This window comes from Microcaecilia unicolor, chromosome 3, assembly GCF_901765095.1.
Source record: "Microcaecilia unicolor chromosome 3, aMicUni1.1, whole genome shotgun sequence".
Classification (NCBI taxonomy): domain Eukaryota; kingdom Metazoa; phylum Chordata; class Amphibia; order Gymnophiona; family Siphonopidae; genus Microcaecilia; species Microcaecilia unicolor.
Window position 1 is genome coordinate 215,074,837 of NC_044033.1, and position 20,605 is coordinate 215,095,441.

A 20,605-nucleotide genomic window follows, 5' to 3' on the forward strand; every position below is an offset into this window, starting at 1 on the left:
AATTTTTGTCTCATCTGACCACAGCACCTTCTCCCAATCACTCTCGGCATCATCCAGGTGTTCACAGGCAAACTTCAGACGGGCCGTCACATGTGCCTTCCGGAGCAGGGGGACCTTGCGGGCACTGCAGGATTGCAATCCGTTATGTCGTAAGTGTTACCAATGGTTTTCGTGGTGACAGTGGTCCCAGCTGCCTTGAGATCATTGACAAGTTCCCCCCTTGTAGTTGTAGGCTGATTTCTAACCTTCCTCATGATCAAGGATACCCACGAGGTGAGATTTTGCGTGGAGCCCCAGATCTTTGTCGATTGACAGTCATTTTGTACTTCTTCCATTTTCTTACTATGGCACAAACAGTTGTCTCCTTCTCGCCCAGCGTCTTACTGATGGTTTGTAGCCCATTCCAGCCTTGTGCAGGTGTATGATCTTGTCCTGACATCCTTAGACAGCTCCTTGCTCTTGGCCATTTTGTAGAGGTTAGAGTCTGACTGATTCACTGAGTCTGTGGACAGGTGTCTTTCATACAGGTGACCATTGCCGACAGCTGTCTGTCATGCAGGTAACGAGTTGATTTGGAGCATCTACCTGGTCTGTAGGGGCCAGATCTCTTACTGGTTGGTGGGGGATCAAATACTTATTTCCCTCTGCAGAATGCAAATAATTCATATACTTCCACAATGTGATTTTCCGGATTTAATTTGTGATGTGCTATCTCTCACTGTTACCAATAACCTACCCTTCAATTATGGGCTGCTCATGTCTTTGTCAGTGGGCACACTTACAAAATCAGCAAGGGATCAAATACTTATTTCCCCCACTGTAACTGCACTAGACACACATACACAGATACAGAAACACACACACATGTAGCAGCAATAGACACACACAGGGCCGTGCCTAGGGTCTCTGGTACCCCCCTGCAGACTATCGGTTGGCGCCCCTCCCCCCGTCCAGCAGAGCAGGAACAGAAGGGAGTAGGCAAGTAAGCCGGACCTCAGGAAAAATAGCACTGTATGTATCCCTCATTAATAAAGTCTCTGACCTCTAAAGTTTATAGCAATTTCATTAAAGCAAAATGTATTTTCACATATCACATCCTATCCAGGAGAATGTTTATATATGCCACCCGTCTGTGGTAAACTTCACACAGTATCAAAATACCTCTAATATGTAGTCGTGCCAGCCGAGGAAACTAACTGTGCTCAGCTCACAAGAGACAGAGTGAACATAAAATAAAACTTCATCCTTAAAAGATAATATCAGATGAATGCATGAAGGTGAATATGAATTCTGTGAATGGAATCAATTTGATTTACAATAAATCCAGATACTACTCCCTCATATATATAACAAAAAATTATTTAAGTGGAATGGAATTATTTGACTGTACTGGTAAACAGAAAGAAATACTCTATTGCATTCTAATCTCCTTTGCACCAAAGGATATAATTCAGATCAAACATTATCTCTGATCAACTATCTCAGATCAAATATTTATTTCAGATCAATATTAAGGTTCCTTGCTTACAGTCACTTAAATCTACCTAGCCTTTATATAGCTTATAGGATTTAAACACTCTTAAACTGAAATTCACCATTTTCTATTCTTCATAAACTTCAAGTAATCCTGAAATATTCAGATCCTTTTCTCACTAGAGAAACTTCAATCGCCACCAATCTCTTTTCACTTATATTTTCTCATTTACCACAATCAGGCACTCTTTTATAACTTCAGTCAACAATCACAGGAAGTCACAGCTGGATGTCTCTCTTGGCAAAGGACAGCTCTCACTCTGTTCACTTGCCGGGCAGATTTCTTAACAGAAGCTGATCATCCAATCAGAGAGCTCTATTTGAATGCAGATTAACATACAGACACTCATGGGAATGTTTAGTGAAAAACACCAGACTAATTTGCATATGATTTAAACAAATCTGAGCATATGACAACCAAGTACAGACTCCCAGCACCTGAATTCTGCAATTAGATTTAAGGCAAATACTTTTAAAACTTATTTTTAGCACTTTTAAAATTTCAGGTTCTCTTTAATTTGAATGCTGTTTCAAGCTCTGAAACTCACCCTGACTGTGGAGCTAGCCCCAAACCGAAGCATAAATAGCAATCTGGTTGTATTCTCACGTAACTTGAAGAGCGTGCCTGCCTCAATTAATACTGCTCCTTTGCATGAAAAGGGGAGGGTAGTGGAGATAGAAGAATCACAAGTTCAGGTGAAAGATTTTGCAAGTGAGCAGATGGACGGTAGGGCAGTGGCGCCCCTCGAAGGCAAGCGCCCCCTGCGGCGCTTACCTCGCTTACTGTATCAGCACGGCCCTGGACACACACACATGTAGCAGCAATAGACACACAGACACACACACATAGCAGCACTAGACACAGAGACACATACATACACAGACACACACACACATGTAGCAGCACTAGACACACACACATATACACAGACACACACACACATGTAGCAGCAATAGACACACACACAGACACAACCACACATACACATAGCAGCAATAGATACACACACACGTAGCAGCAAAGAAACAAGCAGATCCAGAAGTAAAATCCAAACAGTAACTTTATTAAAACAGAACCTGATGTGGTCCTGGGCAGAATGCTACAAACAATTATAAAATCATATTACTCTGAAATCATTACAAAAAATGTTTTGCCAACATACATTACATTTAAAACATGAGGGATCCAGTAAAAGTGTGTGAATAAAGGAAATAATACCAAAATCTATTCTCCATATATAATATACTGTAGCCTTACCCTACCTGAGATTATATTCATGTAACTTTCTTTAAATTAGTCACCTTATTTTCTTCTCCCTTATCTATATGTTACATCTTTACTTACACCCTATGCTGTCTATGAAGATATTTTATTGTATTATGTGTTAAAATTGAAATGGTTTTTCCATCATGCCAACTTCTATACATGGGCAAATTGTCCCCATAGAGGGAGTTTTGTGGAGACCCTGTTGCACCTAGTTATTCACACCAGCATAATTAATTAAGAGTTGATAGTTATTAGGGATACAGCTGTAAGTTGTTAAGTTTAAAAGGATGCCAAGTTGGGGTTGTTCTTAAATGTTTTACTTGTTTATGTATGATGAAGATTTTGAGTAGTTGTGGCGAAATGGTGAATTTTCCAGTATATGAATTACAATATTTCATGACGTGTATTTCTCTTGTTTGGCCAGCAGGTGGTGCATGTTTATGTTTAAAGCTGTTACAGAGAAATGACTGTTCCTTACTACTACTACTACTACTTAACATTTCTAAAGCGCTACTAGGGTTACGCAGTGCTGTACAATTTAACATAGAAGGACAGTCCCTGCTCAAAGAGCTTACAATCTAAAGGACAAGTGAACAGTCAGTCCGATAGGGGCAGTCAAATTGGGGCAGTCTAGATTACCTGAAAGGTAAGAGTTAGGTGCTGAAAGCAGCATTGAAGAGGTTGGCTTTAAGCAAAGACTTGAAGATGGGCAGGGAGGGGGCTTGGCGTAAGGGCTCAGGAAGTTTGTTCCAAGCATAGGGTGAGGCGAGGCAGAATGAGCAGAGCCTGGAGTTGGCGGTGGTGGAGAAGGGTACTGAGAGGAGGGATTTGTCCTGTGAACAGAGGTTTCGGGCGGGAACGTAAGGGGAGATGAGGGTAGAGAGGTAGTGAGGGGCAGCAGACTGAGTGCATTTGTAGGTAAGAAGGAGAAACTTGAACTGAATGCGGTATCTGATCGGAAGCCTTCCTTCTTTAGTTTAACACAGAGAAGAAGTTAACCTGCAGTGATGTGGCCAGCTACTTTTAAAAAAATGTTGTTCTGGGCTCTGATTGGCCCAGATCTCAAATTCAGCTAGGATGTACTAGCTTTTTCTCCAGTCTTAGCCAGAGAGAAGAGAGAGAAAGATCTCTTTGCTGAGGCCCCGTGAACAGTTATATTGGATAACCTGTGAGCCGCTATATGTCCTGAACTCCCCAGGTACTATTTAGATAATAAACAAATGTTTAGATAGTGTTATAATTGATGAATATTTCAGTTACCTGTTAGTGTTTGCCAATTGCACCTTTTCTGTTTATTGTTCTAATTTTTCATGACAATAAACATTTTTAGTTTATTGCGTCTGCTTGACTGGACTGACTAAGAATCCTGGTGATTTGTGTGTTGGGTTCTGTGGGTGCTTTCTAGGGACTGTGGGACCACTGGGAGAAAGGCCCCAGTAACCTAGGAATCACTGAGGATAATTTGAGAGTAGGAGACTTGCCTAGAGGAGGTTGGGACCCAGTTGGTGGGAGGAGGGTGCTAGTGTAGAACACAAGTGGCAGGTGCAGGCAGATGATCTATGCTGGGGATAGACCCTCTAAGAGGCAGCGGGGTAGCCACAAGTGGATGGCTAGGTGTTCCATGACAGTAGTGTTTGTTTTTATGTATGTATTTTTGTTCGTCGCCCTGGAAAAGGGTGAAGGGTGTGTTATAAACTAAGATAAAGCCCTAGACTCTGGGTCCCCCTGGGCCGCCCTCCCAGGGGAGGAGCAATCTATTTTGTGGTCAGCCACTAAGTTGAAGTCTCCCATTAGGAAGCAATGGCAATGATCTATGTGGGAGACACACCTGGAGTAAGTGGTCATAAAAGGATCTCCCATACTGGTTTGGTCCGTATAACGCTACTACCAAGTATTCATTGTGACGGAGCCAAAGGCGCACCACCACATACCTCCCCTCAGGGCCACTGCCTACCAATTGTGCTTTGGCCACCACACCTTTTCGAATTAGGATTGCCACCCCACTACGCCTGCCCTCGGCCGCTGCCCCAAATACCTCTCCTACCCACGCTCGCTTCAACTTTTGTAATTCCTCCCGGGACAATCTCGTCTCTTGGATGCAAGCCACATCAGCGCGGTGCCTTTTTAAAGCTTGTAAAATCTTTGCCCTCTTGATTGGAGATGTTATGCCCCCTACGTTCCAAGTTATAAATCTAGTCCGGGCACCCCCCCCCCTTCACAAATAGGGTGATTTCCATGAGTACTATGCTATAGTGAAGTACAGGTAATCCAGGCGCCCAGCTCCACCTGAGTCTCCCACATTCTTTACCCAATAACCTTAGGACGTGCCCCCGACCTACAACCCACTGCTGTTCATTAGTCCACCCCTTCCCCCCCTATCTCCCTCCCTTGCCCTCCCCCCTCCCCTGATTTCTCCCCCCCATAATACTCATGCCCTCTCCTTTCGCAACATCTACTAGGAGAGCACCGGTCTGTCAATGGCAGGGGTCCCCCTCCCCCACACCCTCACTCATTCCCTTTGTCAACCATTCATCCTTCCTTACCTTGATTTACAGCTTGTTCATATCATGCAACAGACCCCAAACGTATTATTCCAAATTAACAGCATAACATAACAGATATTAACTGGGTGCACCATTTACCAACTACCCAGGTGCTGTCTTGTGCCTGCGAACAGACTCCGCCACAACCCACTTCATGCAGATTTCCCTCAGCCATTTTGTCCAGGGGAAGATGGGGGATTGTCCCGCAGCAGGCCCTGAGCCTCTTCCTGCGAATGGTACATCTTCCAGCCTCCCGCTTCCAGCACTTTGAGCTGGGCCGGATATAGTAACATAAATCTTTGGTTTTTCACTGCCAGGTGGCGGCATACCGGGCCAAATGCCTTCCTGCGCTCCTGCAGGGCTGCAGAATAGTCCTGAAAATTTTTTACAGCTGCTCCATCAAATGTCAATGAGTCCCATTTAGATCGGGCGCCTCTCAGAATTTCCTCCTTGTGCAGGAAGTTATGTACCTTAATTATGACCACTCTCGGCCTGTTGCCTCCTTCGATTTTCCTGCCCAAGCGATGCGCTCTCTCCAGGCACAGCGGCCCAGCGCTCTCCAAAAGTGCGAATTCTGACTTCAGCTAATTCTCCAACTGCGTGGGTAAGGCACGATCCGACACTGATTCCGGAATCCCAATCAAACGGAGGTTAGACCTCCGGGATCTGTTTTCCAGGTCGTCCAAGTGTTTCGCTTGGGCTCTCAGCATTTTCTGCAGGTCCTGCAGTGATGTTTCTCTGTCCCTGCTCGAGTCCTCCAGCTCAGACACTCGCACTTCAAGTTATCCCGTCCGTCTAGTCGTTTCTCCCAGCAGCGATTCCACGCCCGCTATTTGTTCAGATAACTTTGTTAGCTCTGGCTGTAGAGTCGCTTTCACCGCCTCCGTAATTTGCTGTACTTGCAGTAGGTGGAATCTCGGCGGGATTTCCGAAACCGGGCCGGGCGCCATCTTGGCTTCCCCCGATCCTCGCTGTTTCTCGGCGCTTTTCTTCCCTGATTTCAGCGCTGACGCCCGGGTCTCCTTTGTAACAAAAGAATCCATAAAGAGGCACATGGTGGACCCGCGGTTTAGGAGTAGTTTCGATTGATTTTCACTCGTTGTTCGGGGAATGAAGGAAGGGGAGCCCCAGAGAGAAGAAAGTTGCGACTTCCTTCCTCAAACCATCACGTGACCATCTGAAGGGTGTGTTATAAGTAATAAATCTAATCCAATCCAAGAAGAGTAAGCATTCTTGGCTGTGTTGAGCTCAGCAGAGGGATATAGAAATCGGTGTTTTGGGAGTTATGTTATGTTACACAGTTCTTTTCCACAATACCAAAAATAGTTCAATGCAGATCACAGGTTTAAGATAACAGGATAAAAATCTGGGAATTTACAAATAAAACTTTACAACTATTCTGTGACTACGTTAAGAGAAATATTTATTGAATAGATATGTTTTAAGTCCTTTTTGAAAAAGTAGATAATTCTCCAAAAAAGCAAAGCTGTATTGGTAACGAATTTCACATCAACACTGCTTGATAATATATAGAGGAGTCAAATATACATCATTGTTTAACTTAACTGAGGGAAAACAGAGTAGCATTTGATTACGAGGTCTACTGTTGACTACATTGAAAAGGAACATCACCATGGAGTAGTAAATATTCTAAATGTGTTTTTGTATTGTTATTTTTCATGTTTGTTGCATTTTGTTTGTATTTTTGGCCCACACCATTTCAGTAGGAGCTCAAGATGAGTTACAATCAGGTACAATAGGTAGTTTCCTATGAAAGAGGCCCTTTACTAAAGCTTAGCATGCATTAATGGAATTAGAGCATGCTAATGCTAAGAAGCTCACAGGTATAAAAGGGGCTTCTTAGTGTTTAATGTGCACTAATTCTGTTATTATGCGTTAAGCTTTGGAAAAAGGGCCTCTAAGTTTGTCCCTAAGGTAAAGGGGGACTAAGTCATAGGGTGAAATGCTGGAATTTGAACCCTAGCTTCCTTGGGTGTCACAAGTTCACATGAGCTAACCGGATTGTACTGTACAGTGGTCATACGCAAGATAATTACCTCTGATGCAGCTTTAGCGAAACAGGGACTCCCTGTCGGGTATTGGGGAATTACTGGCAACCGATGTGAAGATATGCAGTTTGAAGACGGCGTGAGATAAACTGAAATATTCACCTATTTGGGATTACAGTGACTGTGATTTGTTTTTTTCTAACCTGTAGATTGTACAAGTGGTTTTTTTCACTCTGCTTTGGGAATGAAATAAATTGATGAACTTTATGGAGAGTGGAGTTTTTTTTCTGATCTGTGATGGTGCACTGTTCTCAACGCCTTAAACCTTGGGTGGCTCGAGTGGTATCACTGAGGTCTTTCTTTCTCCACTTTTGACTTTGTATTGGTCAAAAGTTTTCCTGCCACAGAGACAATCCACCTGTCTGATATATAGTTTTTTTCTGGTATAGATTTCCTCGGGTGCCAGCCTGATATCCTAGCCAGAAAACCACTCAATGGCACTGGTTTTGTCACCTGTATATCACATTTTTTAAAATTCTTTATTTATAATTTTCAAAATAATACATTCATTTAACATAAATGTAGGCAAATAAGAAATTCACAAAAAAGAAGAAAAATTACATTTTCCTTTAAATATTCAAGGAGTTAGAAAAAAAATGTTAGTCCACTAGTTATGATCAAGATACAAAGCAATGATATAAGGTAACTAAGGAGAATAATCTCTTAAACAAATTAGATTGAGAGGGTAGAAGCCAGGTCTCTGCCAACGTTTTCAGCTCCCCTCTGGCGCATTCAAAACTACAACTCCACCGCTTTCTTTGGCAATAATTAATTGCCTCATTTATCCGGGTCAAAGAATACATACTGAATCATGTTTAAGGAGATAAGACATCTGCATGCAAATTTAAGTCTAAAAGTGCCACCTAAAGAGAGGATTCGAGGCCGTAGCCCCCAAAACTCTTTTCTCCTTTTTGAGTTACTTTGCTAATATCTGGAAAAACTTGTATTTTTGCACCATAAAATTGAGCTGCAATAGATCTGAAGTACAGTCTTAGTATGTTGTTGCGATCGGTTTCAAAGGCGAAAGACGCAAGAAGAGTCGTGCGCTCAGTGATAGGTTCTAAGGAATTTTCAAGAAATTGCATCAGATTTAGTTCTGGTGCTGTTAGGGGCGTGACGGGCGTCAAAGTGGGAGGGATGGAGGGAGTGACATGTGTGTGGGTGGGGGCGGGTGTGTTGATGGCCGTCTGTGTTGCGCCCTCGACGTTATCACGTTTGACGCGAGGACGGGGAACACAGACATGGTGAGTTTCATGGCTTCACCACCATGAACTAACGAACCCTTGAGGGAGTGTGCAGTTGGCTTCAGGAGCTTTTGTCCTCAGAACGTTGAGGTAGCGTTTTATGCACAGATGGGGCGTGGCTGGGGGGCGTAGGGTTACCATATGGCTCCAGAAAAAGGAGGACGGATTGAGCCAGCCGGGTTTTACTTCCATTGCTTTCAATGGAAGTAATTGAGCCAGCCGGGTTTTACTTCCATTGTTGTCAATGGAAAGCAATGGAAGTAAAACCCGGCTGGCTCAATCCGTCCTCCTTTTTCTGGAGCCATATGGTAACCCTATGAGGGCGGGTCTATGACTGAGGGTGACTGGTCCTGATACTCTAGCCTACGAAGACTACAGGAGTGCAGTGCTTCAGTGCCTTGCAGTGAGCTTCAGAATGTTTGAGGTGGGATTTATTTATATAGATATTACCAACAGCTAGTTGTAAATTTTTTATCTCAAGTAAATTAGACTCACTCTTATCTTCCTGTGCTTGCACCTTCGATTCCAAAGTCTGTTGATGTACTTTTAAATCCTGTACTTCAGTTTTAAACGAAGAGGAAAGTTGAAGCAGCGACGTGTTCATAGTTTGAATGACATCCCAGAGGGCCTCTAAAGTAACGACCGCCGGCTTTACACTCACTCCGAGTCCCACTGGGGGAGACGCCAGGGTAGGGGAGGGGAAGGAATCAACATCTCTCTCCCTCCTTTGTGATGTCATATCCTCCGGTGTCAAGAATCCAACAGGGCCGCTATTAGCCTCAGAAAACACCGATTGAAGCTCTCCCGTCGGCCCCGAAGCTCCACTCGGTCTCGGAGGGGCAGTCTGGTTAGGCGGACTCAGCGACACCGTCTCCGCCTCCACACCAAGATCCCCTGGATGTACTGGGGATCCAACCTGGGCAGGGACCTGACTTCCATGAGTCTGAAGCCCAAAATGTTCTAAAGTTGGCTGACACAGTGTTGAGGTACTCATGGGGTTAGAAGCGGCTTTAACTTCTGTTTTCCCCTTTCTTTCACCATATTGGGGGTGAAAGAAAGCAAAACGCTGGGTAAAGTGGCTTGAGTTCCAGGAGCCTTCAGGCAGTGCTCCCTCTCACGGACGCCATCTGGACCAACTGTATATCACATTCAATGAATAAATGAACATCTCGCAAATCACCCCTGCATGCTTGTACCATTCATACACAGTGTTTGTGCAACTCTATGCAACAATTCTGCAAACCTCCACCTGCAATGAGCTGGTGATCACTGAAACAAGAGCAGCCACGCAAAACATCGCAGATTTGCAAGGGGAATTAAAATTGTAGGCAACAAAAAGCTTATGCATAGAAACATCCCAGCCCTATTCTTTTTTAGTAGTGAGGTCAGTTAATGGCCCCAGTGCTGATGACTTGATCTCAGGCACTGTCTTATGGATGTGTGAAGAGTTTTTACGTGCACACTTTCTGTCACTTGCTTGAGATTCTGAAGGTGCCAGAGTTAGATGGATATCAAGTTTTGTCCGTAACCAACCTTTCTCCATTTTTGTATTCACAGCCTCAAGAAAAGGAATGAATCCGAGTGTCCGCTTCTCCCGAGTGTGCCTCCTGGTTCTGGTATCTGCTCTGATGATACTGTATTGGAAAAAGCAGCACTGCACCGTGTTTGATCAGATTCCCCAGGGAAGAACCGTGAAAACTCGGCTCCTTATCCTCTCCACATGGCGAGCTGGATCTTCTTTTGTGGGTCAACTTTTCAACCAGAACCCAGACGTCTTCTACTTGATGGAGCCAATCTGGCATGTGTGGAAATTGTTAAGCACGAAACCTCCATACCTTCTGCAACCAGCTGCAAGGAATCTGCTCAGGTCCATCTTTCTTTGTGACATGGAAGCACTGACATCTTATGTGTACAAGGATGAATTCATCTCTGACCTCTTCATGTGGCAGGAGAGCAGGGCTCTCTGCACTCCGCCGGCATGCAATGCCTTCCAGCGCTGTGACATCATTGACAGACTGTTATGTATAAATGATTGTATGCAAGTCCCTTTCCGAAAGATAGAAGAGGCATGTAGAACCTACAGCCATATAGTGGTGAAGGCCGTGAGGCTCCTGGACCTTAAGGTGCTATACCCACTTCTCAGGGATCAGTCCTTGAACTTGACAATCATTCATCTGGTGAGGGATCCAAGAGCCATCTTCTCCTCTCGCCAGTATGCAAGACTGAATTATAGCAACGCAATGTTAAGCAGGAGCAAGAATTCAGAGTCCAATGTCAACATAGTGATGCAGAAAGTTTGTGATGCCCAGGTGAGGATTTACAATGCTGCTAGGGCGAGTCCTCCCCCATTCCCTAGGAACCACTACCACCTGGTTCGCTTTGAAGATCTGGCAAAGAACCCACTGGATTACTTCAAAATGTGGTACCAGGCGTTTGGCCTCACCATGTCCTCCAGGCTGGAATCTTGGGTTCATAACATCACTTCCGTCGATGAGAAACCCATCCACTATGGTTCAAAGGATGGAACCTTAATGCCCATCAGCAAGTTTTCCAAAAGGACCACCCAGTACTGGAGGGAGAACCTGAGCTTCCAGAAGGTGCAGGAAGTTCAGCATCTTTGCAGGGAGAACATGAAGGTGTTTGGTTATCACCCTGTCCAGTCCGAAGATGAGCTAAAGGACAGTTTGCTACAGTTGGTGGTACCACAAAAGAGCTTTCAGGAAGAGCATTAGGATGTTTCAGCCTTCTGCACGGCCTGTCCACTGAAGTGATGCACCATCTTGCACTAAAGAAAGGGGCATTCTGTCCTTCTAAACAGTCTCTCCTGTTTCCTATCAGGATGTGTTGCAAGATCGCTCAGCTCTTCTGACAGACTCTGCTGTTTCATGGCAAGATGTGTTACTGACCCTTTGTTGATAGGCTGTATCATGGAACAGATTTGCTGTCTGGCTGCGTATGCTCTCTCAAGTGGCACCGAATAATAAATATGTGAATTTTCACTATTTAAATATAACGAGTGTCTTTTAGAGAGAACATGGAAATTGGAATTGATACATCTAAGTTGGGATGTCTACATTTCCAGTAGAATTTTAGAACCGTGTCTGCCAACGTAGAGCCAGTTCTAAAGTACCTGGTGGAATACACACGCATGTGATGGTTATATGTGGCAGAAGCATCCATTTTACAATAATAAATATAGAAAAAAATATCAATGTAAGAAAACAGGGGAACTGCCAGGTGTATGTGGCAACACATGTGCAGGTGATAAAACAGCAGCTTGCATGTGTGAGTGGCACATTTTGCAAACACTATATATCTGCCATAATGGAAACTCAGAGGTGGCTCACGGTTCCCTCTAAGCTGAGCAGTCCTCCTCCATCTACAGTGTTGCCAGTAGGGGGTGCTGCTTCACCATTACATTTTCAATAGAGAGGGACAGGCAAGTTCTACAGGTCTCCAGGGAACCTGTCCATTTCTAGCAATTGGCTAAGGTTACCATATGTCTGGGATTATCTGGACAAGTCCTCTTTTTGAGGGTACCATGGGGCATCCGGGCGGGTTTTTCAGCCTACATAAGTATTGCCATACTGGGACAGACCAAAGGTCCATCAAGCCCAGCATCCTGTTTCCAACAGTGGCCAATCCAGGTCACAAATACCTGGCAAGAGTACAAAAATATTTTATGCTGCTTATCCCAGAAGTAAGCAGTGGATTTTCCCTAAGTCCATTTAATAATGGTCAATGGACTTTTCCTTTAGTTAGCCTTCAAAACCTTTTTTAAACCCCACTAAGTTAACCAACTGCCTGGTTGTCTGGGCTTATGGCTGGCTGGCTTGCGGGCGGGCAGGTGGGCTTCAGAGTGCCCTCCCTTCACGTACTTTAATGTGCCCTAGTGGTCTAGTGGAAACAACAAAGCAGATCAGTAAAAGATAAACACAAAGTTATTAAATGAAAACCAAATGTACATATCAGCCCAGCACAGGCCGTATTTCGCCCAGCAGGGCTGCGTCAGGGGCTAAAAGACAAAGTTACATAAAATTTAAAACCTTCAAAATGGCTGCCAAGATGTCTGCAGAAGTCTTGCAAGGTCACTGCTTGAAGTCTCGGTAGCCATTTTGAAGCGACGCCGGCAACGAGCTGGTCAGTGGCAGTGCCGGGCAGAAAAGAGTGGGGTTCTTTCCTGTTCTGAAGAGGCCACTAGACCACCAGGGCACGATAAGATATGCGAGGGGAAGGGATGTGGATGGAGTCATGTGGGCGGAGGGCGGGAGTGAGGAAGCTGTTAAAAAAAGGTGGGTGGAGGGAGACTGGAAGATTGGAAGGGGTGTATATGGGGGGGGGGGGGGAGGGAAATACATAGGGATGGAGAGAAGAGGAGAGGAGAGGGAAAAGAAAGGGGGACATGCTCATGAAATACTTAGAAATATACATCTTTTCATTTTATATTTAGCAGAGTACAGAAGAAAATGCATTTGTTACTTTACCAGTATTTTCACTGTTTGTAGAATCTGGCTTTCTTGGGGGGGGGGGGGTGAAGGTGTGGAGACTATGCGGCGCAGGGGCGTGGTGGGGGGGGGGCCTGACTGAATTTTATTTTGTGTACTGCTGGTAGCAATGCAGTTGGAGGACTACGGCTCAGCTTAGAGGGAACAGGGGTGGGAATGATTTCTAAATTTGGACTTGGAAGGGGAAACTTCCCTTAATCCCTCCTGTAAAGAACTGTCTGAAACAAGCACTTTACAAACACCTGCACCTGTGAATGTTTATCATTTTCATTTCCATTCTCTGGACCTTTTCTAATTCCGCTATATCTTTTTTGAGATGCGTAGACCAGGATTGCACACAATATTTGAGGTGCGGTCGCATCATGGAGCGATACAAAGGCATTATAACATTCTTAGTTTTATTCTCCACAGGGCTTTTTTGAGGGGGTACTTGGGGATACTGAGTACCGGCACCTTTTCCATTGTCTGCTAAAATTGACCCATGGTCCCCACGTTTTAATAAAAGAGCTCAGGCTCTACGCACCAATTCTGCCTTGTCATAGATTCTGTGACTGGTTGCAAGGGGCCCTGGTCCCTCAGTGATCACCCCAACCCTGAAGGGGTGACCTGGCATTTGAGTACCAGCACCTTTTTTGCTAGAAAAAAACACACTGATTCTCCGCATACCATGCCCCCTTTGAAAATACATGTGTTCCTGACAACACACGTGCAAATGCTGGCTATTTAAACTTGGGTTTTGCATGTGTATGTTATATACATGTGTATACCATGAATAACTTCTAAAATAAGGACCAGTAAGCAGATACTTACTAAGGGTTCACAAAAAAACAGATCATTCTGTGAAGAGTTCTAATTTTGTGGAGTGTCATTTTGTGTGTTTTTGGAAGGAATTGAAGTGTTTCTGATTTTTGGGGGGGTGTGTTGGGAGAAGGTGTCTATGTGTTTGGGGGGGGGGGGGGGTAGGAGCAGTATTGGAATTGTGTCTCAGAGTTTGTACTGGGAAAGTGTGACATGGGGTTACCATATTTGCACAGACAAAAAAGAGAACACAAAAAATTAAAAAATGGTTGCTAAAGAAATATTTGATTGTAGCAAATGTGCAGATGGCTTTTAGTTAATGAACACACATTGACAGTGACTGAGCTACAGTATAGCAGTAGATAATAATCTACTTTTCAAAAACTTCTGAATTTGAGTTTGACTGAGTCCTATGTGTGTATTGTGTTGACATTGTTAGTAGTGTGGAGGGGCATAATCGAACGGGGACGCCCATCTCTAAGGGCGGCCATCTCTGGGGACGGCGCCGGGAAGGGGCAGAGCCATGGGTGTAGTTTGACTGTTTCATTTGGGGGGGGCAAAGGATGGGGCGGGGCATATTAGCATATTCATTTGCACACACACACACACACATATATATATATATATGCAAATGAATATGCTAATATGGAGGAAGGAAGGAAGGGAGAAAGAGCTGGCTTTTTTGGGAATAATCATAATTAATATGTATGAGATATCTCATACATAAATTATAAACTATATACACATATAGAGGAGATCTTCCTTAGTATAAACATGTGTATATACTATCCACAATAGTCCAAAAACAATTCTACGATCAACTTTGAGTGTTCAAGAGTAGATGGAAATCAAATGAAAAAATAGTGGAGAAAAAAAAAGACCTCAGTGAATACCGGATACACCTCTTTGTAAAGGACATGCCTTTTAAATAGAGAGGGAACCTCTTAATCATTAGTCTTTTAAAAAAAAACTCCACTTCATTTACTTTCATATTCATAATACCATCTCACCCCTGTAAACACTCATTAAGGGCAGACACGCAATGCTTCATATCAAAAAGCCAAAAAATTAAGTATTACTTATCATGGACGGTGACCATTTCCATTTGTGAAACTTCACGAATTTCTGTCTTTTACTTCTCTTTCTCTTTCTTTGTAATTCCCGACAGGGAAGCCCTGTTTCGCCACTATCTGGCTGCTTCAGGGGAAAATATACTTATTCAACACCTCCAAGAACAATTGACTCGCCAGCATACTGTCCTCTGGCCTCTACATAGAAATGGCGGTCGGCGTCTTTGTTGAATCTTCCAGATTAAATACTCAGCGTCTGACGTCATTCCGTTCCCATGACGTATATTCACAGGAATGCTTTCCATTCAATAGATCCCCTCGGTATAACAGTTTGCAAAGTGAAAATCCACCTCTGCTCCTTTCTTCTCAACAGATTCCTGATGTCTCCCCTTCTCTCCGTAACTTGAACCTGCTCTATTACCATACATTTCAGTTCTGAAAAATCATGCTGCTTATCCATGCAATGAGTCACCATAGGTTCATGCAATTTTTTTGACTGTATGCAATGCCTATGTTCAATCAGTCTCGTCTTCAACGCCCGTGAGGTCTGCCCAACATAGTTCAATCCACACGGGCAAGTAATGACGTAGATCACATTCATCGATGTACAATTAGTGATAGCACGACAAGCATGCACCTTTCCTGTATTCTGATCTACAAATTCTTTAGTTTTCATCATATTCACACATACAGAGCATTTCCCACAGCTACTATGCATACCTTCATGAGTATGACTCATGCTTTGTCTATTCCAAATATCCGCAGGGCATAGGATGTCACTCAAATTGCTATTCCTTTGATATGCAAATAAAATCCTCAGATTTTGCAAGCAAGGGTGAACCCGTAAGAGGGGTAAATGCTTCTTTACAATCTTAGACATAATTTCGAATGCAAATTAAATTTTGTTACAAATGTCAATATCTCTTCATCAGATTGAGATTACACTTTCGGTTGTAGCAACCACTCTCTATGATTATGATATGCTCTTTTTTTTGCTGTAGATACTAACTTGGGGGGGTGGGTGAAGGTGTATTCTACTTATTCCGATATTATACATATACTAGTAAAAAAGGCCCGTTTCTGTTAGAAATGAAACGGGCGCTAGCAAGGTTTTCCTTGGAGTGTATGTTTCAGAAAGAGCGTGTGTGAGAGATGGAGCATGTGTGTCAGAGAGAGAATGTGAGAGAGAGAGACAGAGTGTATGTGTTTGTGCGAGAGAGAGAGTGTGTGAGAGACAGTGTTTGTGTTTCTGTGTGACACTGTGTGAGAGAGAGGGACAAAGACAGTGAGTGTGTGAGTGAGAGTGTATGTGGCAGACAGAAAATGAGTGACTGCGTGTGTGGTGTGAGGAACCCCCTCACCCCCTCCCTCTCCCCTGCCCCCTTGCAGCCAGGGATGTGCAGCGACCCTCCTCTCCCAGTGTTCCCCCTGCAGCCACCCATGTTCAGCATCCCCCTGCAGCCACCCATGCCCATCAACCCTCCTCTCCCCCTGCTGCGTCCTTCCTGTCTCCCCTGCTCCCCCTGCAGCCACCCATGTGGGTCTCAGCCCCCCCCCCTCAGCATCCCTCCTGTCCCCCTGCAGGCACGCATGTGCAGCGTCCCTCCTCTCTCCCCTGCCCCCCCTGCAGCCAGCCATGTCCAGCGACCCTTCTGTCCCCCTGCCCCCCCCTGCAGCTACCCATGTCCAGCGACCCTCCTCTCCTGTGCAGCCACCCATGTCTGAGGACACTCCTCTCCTTTTCCCTGTTCCTCCCCTGTGGCCAGCCATGTCCATCGACCCACCTGTCCCCCCTGATGACCACCAACCCTTCTGTCCCCCTGCCCGCCCTGCAGTGTCCATCCTGTATCCCCTGTCCCCCTTGCAGGCACCCATGTGGTGTGTGGAGCCCCATCCCTATCTCCCTGTTCCCTGCCCCCCCTGCACCCACCCATGTGCAGCGACCCTCCCCTCCCCCTGCTTCCTTCCAGCCACCCATGTCCAGCGAGACGCCCCTCCCCCCCCAGCTGGCGCAGCACCCAAAGAAAGCCCCTTGTCCCCCCCTTCGCGCATCACCCGACCCACCCCCCACCGTGGCACATCACCAAGCCCCTCCCCACCCGCAACCGCTAATACAAACTGTGTCCGGCGGCTGCTGCTTCTGCTATTCAGCAGCAGCAGCCCGTACATAAAGAAAACAAAAAAAAAAAAAATCCTCCTAAAACGCACCTCCGTTGAGAAGCATCTCACATTGGCTGAAGTCTCAGCATGCGCTCCTCCTCTCCCCTCTGACATCTCGGTGTTTCTCCGGGGTCTTCCGTAAGGGGCACTGACGTTGAGGGGAGAGGAGGAGCGGCTGCAGAGACGTCAGCCAATGTGAGATGGTTCTCCACGGAGGTGCGTTTTAGGAGGTTGTTTTTTTGTTTGTTTTATTTATGTACGGGCTGCTGCTGCTGAATAGAAGCAGCAGCAGCCGCCGGACAGAGCTTGTATTAGCGGTCGCGGGTGGCGAGGTGGTCGATGTGGGAGGGAGGGGCTTGGTGAAGCGGCGAGGGAGGGGTTAGGTGATGCGGCGAGGAGGGAAGGGGGTAGGGGCTTTCTGATGCCCCGTTGCACGGGTTGTTGTGGCGATGCGGCGGGGGGGGGGCACTTAGAGGTGCACCGTCGAGGCAGTTTGTGTGTTTATGTGTGTGTGTTTATGTGTGTGTGTGTTTATGTGTGTGTGTGTTTGTGTGTTTATGTGTGTGTGTTTATGTGTGTGTGTTTGTGTGTGCTTGCGTGTGTGTGTGTTTATGTGTGTGTGTGTTTATGTGTGTTTGCGTGTGTGTGTGTTTATGTGTGTGTTTATGTGTGTGTGTGTGTTTGCGTTTGTGTGTGTGTTTATGTGTGTGTGTGTTTATGTGTGTGTGTGTGTTTGTGTGTGACAAACACACACACACACATAAACACACACACACATAAACACACACACAAACGCAAACACACACACACAAACGCAAACACACACACACAAACGCAAACACACACACACACATAAACACACACACACATAAACACACACACAAACGCAAACACACACACACAAACGCAAACACACACACACACATAAACACACAACAAACGCAAACACACACACACACACACACACATAAACACACACACACGCAAACACACATAAACACACACACACATAAACATGTGTGTTTGCGTGTGTGTGTGTTTATGTGTGTGTTTATGTGTGTGTGTGTTTATGTGTGTGTGTGTGTGTGTGTTTATGTGTGTGTGTGTGTTTTTGTGTGTGTGTGTGTTTGCGTTTGTGTGTGTTTATGTGTGTGTGTGTGTTTTTGTGTGTGTTTGCGTTTGTGTGTGTGTTTATGTGTGTGCGTTTGTGTTTGTGTGTGCGTTTGTGTGTGTGTTTGTGTGTTTATGTGTGTTTGCGTGTGTGTTTCTGTGTGTGTGTGTGTTTGCATTTGTGTGTGTGTTTATGTGTGTGTTTATGTGTGTGTGTTTGTGTGTGTGTGTTTATGTGTGTGTGTGTGTTTCTGTGTGTGTTTCTGTGTGTGCGTTTGTGTTTGTGTGTGCGTTTGTGTGTGTGTTTGTGTGTTTATGTGTGTTTGCGTGTGTGTTTCTGTGTGTGTGTGTGTTTGCATTTGTGTGTGTGTTTATGTGTGTGTTTATGTGTGTGTGTTTGCGTGTGTGTGTTTATGTGTGTGTGTTTGTGTTTGTGTGTGTGTTTATGTGTGTGTGTGTGTTTGCGTTTGTGTGTGTGTTTATGTGTGTGTGTGTTTTTGTGTGTGTGTGTTTGCATTTGTGTGTGTGTTTTTGTGTGTTTATGTGTGTGTGTTTTTGTGTGTGTGTTTGCGTTTGTGTGTGTGTTTGTGTGTGTGCATTTGTGGTTGTGTGTGGTTGTGTGTTTGTGTGTGCGTTTGTGTTTGTGTGTGTGTGTTTGTGTGTGCGTGTTTGTGTTTGTGTGTGTGTGTGGTTGTGTGTGTGTGTGTGTTTGTGTGTGTGTGTTTGTGTGTGCGCGTTTGTGTGTGCGCGTTTGTGTCTTTATGTGTGTGTGTGTGTATGTTTGCGTGTGTGTGTGTTTCTGTGTGTGTGTTTGTGTTTCTGTGTGTGTGTGTGTGTGTGTTTCTCTGTGTGTGTGTTTGTGTTTCTCTGTGTGTGTGTGTGTGTGTGTGTTTGTGTTTCTGTGTGTGTGTTTGTGTGTATGGTTGTGTGTGTGTTTGTGTTTCTGTGTGTGTGTGTGTGTTTGTGTGTATGTTTGTGTGTGTGTGTTTCTGTGTGTGTTTGTGTTTCTGTGTGTGTGTGTTTGTGTGTATGGTTGTGTGTGTGTGTGTTTGTGTTTCTGTGTGTGTGTGTGTGTTTGTGTGTATGGTTGTGTGTGTGTGTGTGGTTGTGTGTGTGCATTTGTGTGTGTTTGTATGTGTGTGTGTTTGTGTGTGTTTGTGTGTGTGCGTTTGTGTGTGTGCGTTTGTGTGTGTGAGTGTGTGTGTGTTTCTCTGTGTGTGTGTTTGTGTTTCTCTGTGTGTGTGTGTGTGTGTGTGTTTGTGTTTCTGTGTGTGTGTTTGTGTGTATGGTTGTGTGTGTGTTTGTGTTTCTGTGTGTGTGTGTGTGTTTGTGTGTATGTTTGTGTGTGTGTGTTTCTGTGTGTGTTTGTGTTTCTGTGTGTGTGTGGTTGTGTGTATGGTTGTGTGTGTGTGTGTTTGTGTTTCTGTGTGTGTGTGTGTGTTTGTGTGTATGGTTGTGTGTGTGTGTGTGGTTGTGTGTGTGCATTTGTGTGTGTTTGTATGTGTGTGTGTTTGTGTGTGTTTGTGTGTGTGCGTTTGTGTGTGTGCGTTTGTGTGTGTGAGTGCGTTTGTGTGTTTGCGTTTGTGTGTGGTTGTGTGTGTGTGTTTGTGTGTGTGCGTTTGCGTGTGTCTTTATGTGTGTCTTTGTGTGTGTGTGCATTTGTGCTTGTGTGTTTGTGTGTGTGTTTATGTGTGTGTGTATTTTTGTGTGTTTGCGTTTGTGTGTGTTTATGTGTGTGTGTGTTTATGTGTGTGTGTGTTTGTGTGTGTGCATTTGTGTGTGTGTGTTTGTGTTTATGTGTGTGTGTTTGTGTGTGTTTATGTGTGTTTGCGTCTGTGTTTGTGTGTGTGTTTATGTGTATGTTTATGTGTGTGTGTGTGTTTGCATTTGTGTTTATGTGTGTGTGTTTGCGTTTGTGTGTGTGTGTGTTTTTGTGTGTGTGTGTTTGCATTTCTGTGTGTTTTTTGTGTGTTTATGTGTTTGTGTGTGTGCATTTGTGTGTGTGTGTTTGTGTTTATGTGTGTGTGTTTGTGTGTGTGTGTGTTTATGTGTGTTTGCGTGTGTGTTTGTGTGTGTGTGTTTATGTGTGTGTTTATGTGTATGTTTATGTGTGTGTGTGTGTTTGCATTTGTGTTTATGTGTGTGTGTTTGCGTTTGTGTGTGTGTGTTTTTGTGTATGTGTGTTTGCGTTTCTGTGTGTTTTTTGTGTGTTTATGTGTGTGTGTTTATGTGTGTGTATGTATGTGTGTGTGTATGTATGTATGTATGTATGTATGTGTGTGTGTATGTATGTGTGTGTGTGTGTG

General features: G+C 44.6%; 1 protein-coding gene across 1 annotated transcript in view; it reads left to right on the forward strand.

Moving 5' to 3' along the window:
• Window positions 1-11,581, forward strand: part of LOC115466300 (carbohydrate sulfotransferase 6-like) — a 16,532-nt gene extending 4,951 nt beyond the window's left edge. The window contains exon 2 of the mRNA XM_030197465.1: window positions 10,214-11,581. Within this exon, the coding sequence (XP_030053325.1) occupies window positions 10,228-11,388 (1,161 nt within the window). The 5' untranslated portion in view covers window positions 10,214-10,227 and the 3' untranslated portion in view covers window positions 11,389-11,581. The remainder of the gene's footprint in view (window positions 1-10,213) is intronic.
• The last annotated feature ends 9,024 nt before the right edge of the window (window positions 11,582-20,605 follow it).